General features: G+C 54.3%; 1 protein-coding gene across 1 annotated transcript in view; it reads left to right on the forward strand.

Moving 5' to 3' along the window:
• The window catches only part of LOC308159149 (dematin-like), a gene marked incomplete at its 3' end in the record, with an annotated part of 14491 nt that overhangs the window by 7211 nt on the left and 6023 nt on the right, over positions 1-1257 (forward strand). The window contains exons 7-8 of the mRNA XM_080532901.1: positions 1-124; positions 1049-1185. The exon at positions 1-124 is cut by the window's left edge and continues 23 nt beyond it. Of these exons, the coding sequence (XP_080389027.1) occupies positions 1-124; positions 1049-1185 (261 nt within the window). The remainder of the gene's footprint in view (positions 125-1048; positions 1186-1257) is intronic.

A 1257-nucleotide genomic window follows, 5' to 3' on the forward strand; every position in this document is an offset into this window, starting at 1 on the left:
AAGCACATGGAGGATCTGATCATCGAGTCGTCGAAGTTCCCAGCAGCCCAGCCGCCCGACCCCAGCCTGCCCTCCAAGATAGAGACAGACTACTGGCCCTGCCCCCCCTCCCTGGCTGTGGTTGGTACGTACCTGCCCCCCCTCCCTGGCTGTGGTTGGTACGTACCTCCCCCCCCTCCCTGGCTGTGGTTGGTACGTGCCTGCCCCCCCCTCCCTGGCTGTGGTTGGTACGTACCTGCCCCCCCCTCCCTGGCTGTGGTTGGTACGTACCTGCCCCCCCTCCCTGGCTGTGGTTGGTACGTACCTGCCCCCACCCCCTAGATGGTTGTTCTACCAGGTACCCAGGTCTAGATGGTTGTTCTATCAGGTACCCAGGTCTCGTACTTGGCAAAGCAGCTTTCTCTTATTTTGTGCCTTGGTCATGGAATAACCCCCAGAACACACTACAGATGAATAACCTGGACATGGAATAACACATGGAGTTCAAAGCTCAAAGATTGGAAACAGTGTGACAGAAATGTGAAATGTTGCTACTCTTAATTTTTTTTGTTATATGTTAATAATATTTACCTAGTCTTATCTCCCTTATGTCTGTTATTTATTATGTTTTATTTGACTATGTTGTAACTTGTGTCTGTACTGGTGTGCTTTCTTGGCCAGGTCAGAGGTCGGAAAAAAGAGATTTTAATCTCAACCTCCTGGTTAAATAATAAAAAATAATTAAACATTAAAAAAGAAGAAAAGAAGGGAGGAGAGGAGAGGAAGAGAGGAGGGGAGGAGGGGTGAGGAGAGAGGAGAGGAGAGATGAGGAGAGGAAGAGGAGAGGGAGGGGGAGGAGGGGGGAGGAGGGGAGAGGAGAGGGAGGGGGAGGAGGGGTGAGGAGAGGAAGAGGAGAGGGGAGGAGGGGTGAGGAGAGGAAGAGGAGAGGAAGAGGAGAGGGAGGGGGAGGAGGGGTGAGGAGAGGAAGAGGAGAAAGGAGGAGGGGGGTGAGGAGAGGAAGAGGAGAAAGGAGGAGGGCGCCTCTGGTAACCTGTGGTTGTTGCTGCAGAGTCGGAGTGGAGGAAGAAGGCCCAGGCCCAGCGGAGGGAGGGAGAGAGGGATGAGGAGGAGGAGGAGTATGATGATGGAGATCTGTCTGATGACCTGTGGGGCCTACGGAGGCTGCAGAAACAGGAGCTCAACAAGGTACTTCCTCTCTCCCCCTCCTCCCCTCCTCTCCATCTCACCCCTCCTCCCCTCTCCTCACCCCTCCTCTCC

The sequence above is a fragment of the Nansenia antarctica genome (assembly GCF_963989245.1).
Source record: "Nansenia antarctica genome assembly, chromosome: 5".
NCBI classification, from domain to species: domain Eukaryota; kingdom Metazoa; phylum Chordata; class Actinopteri; order Argentiniformes; family Microstomatidae; genus Nansenia; species Nansenia antarctica.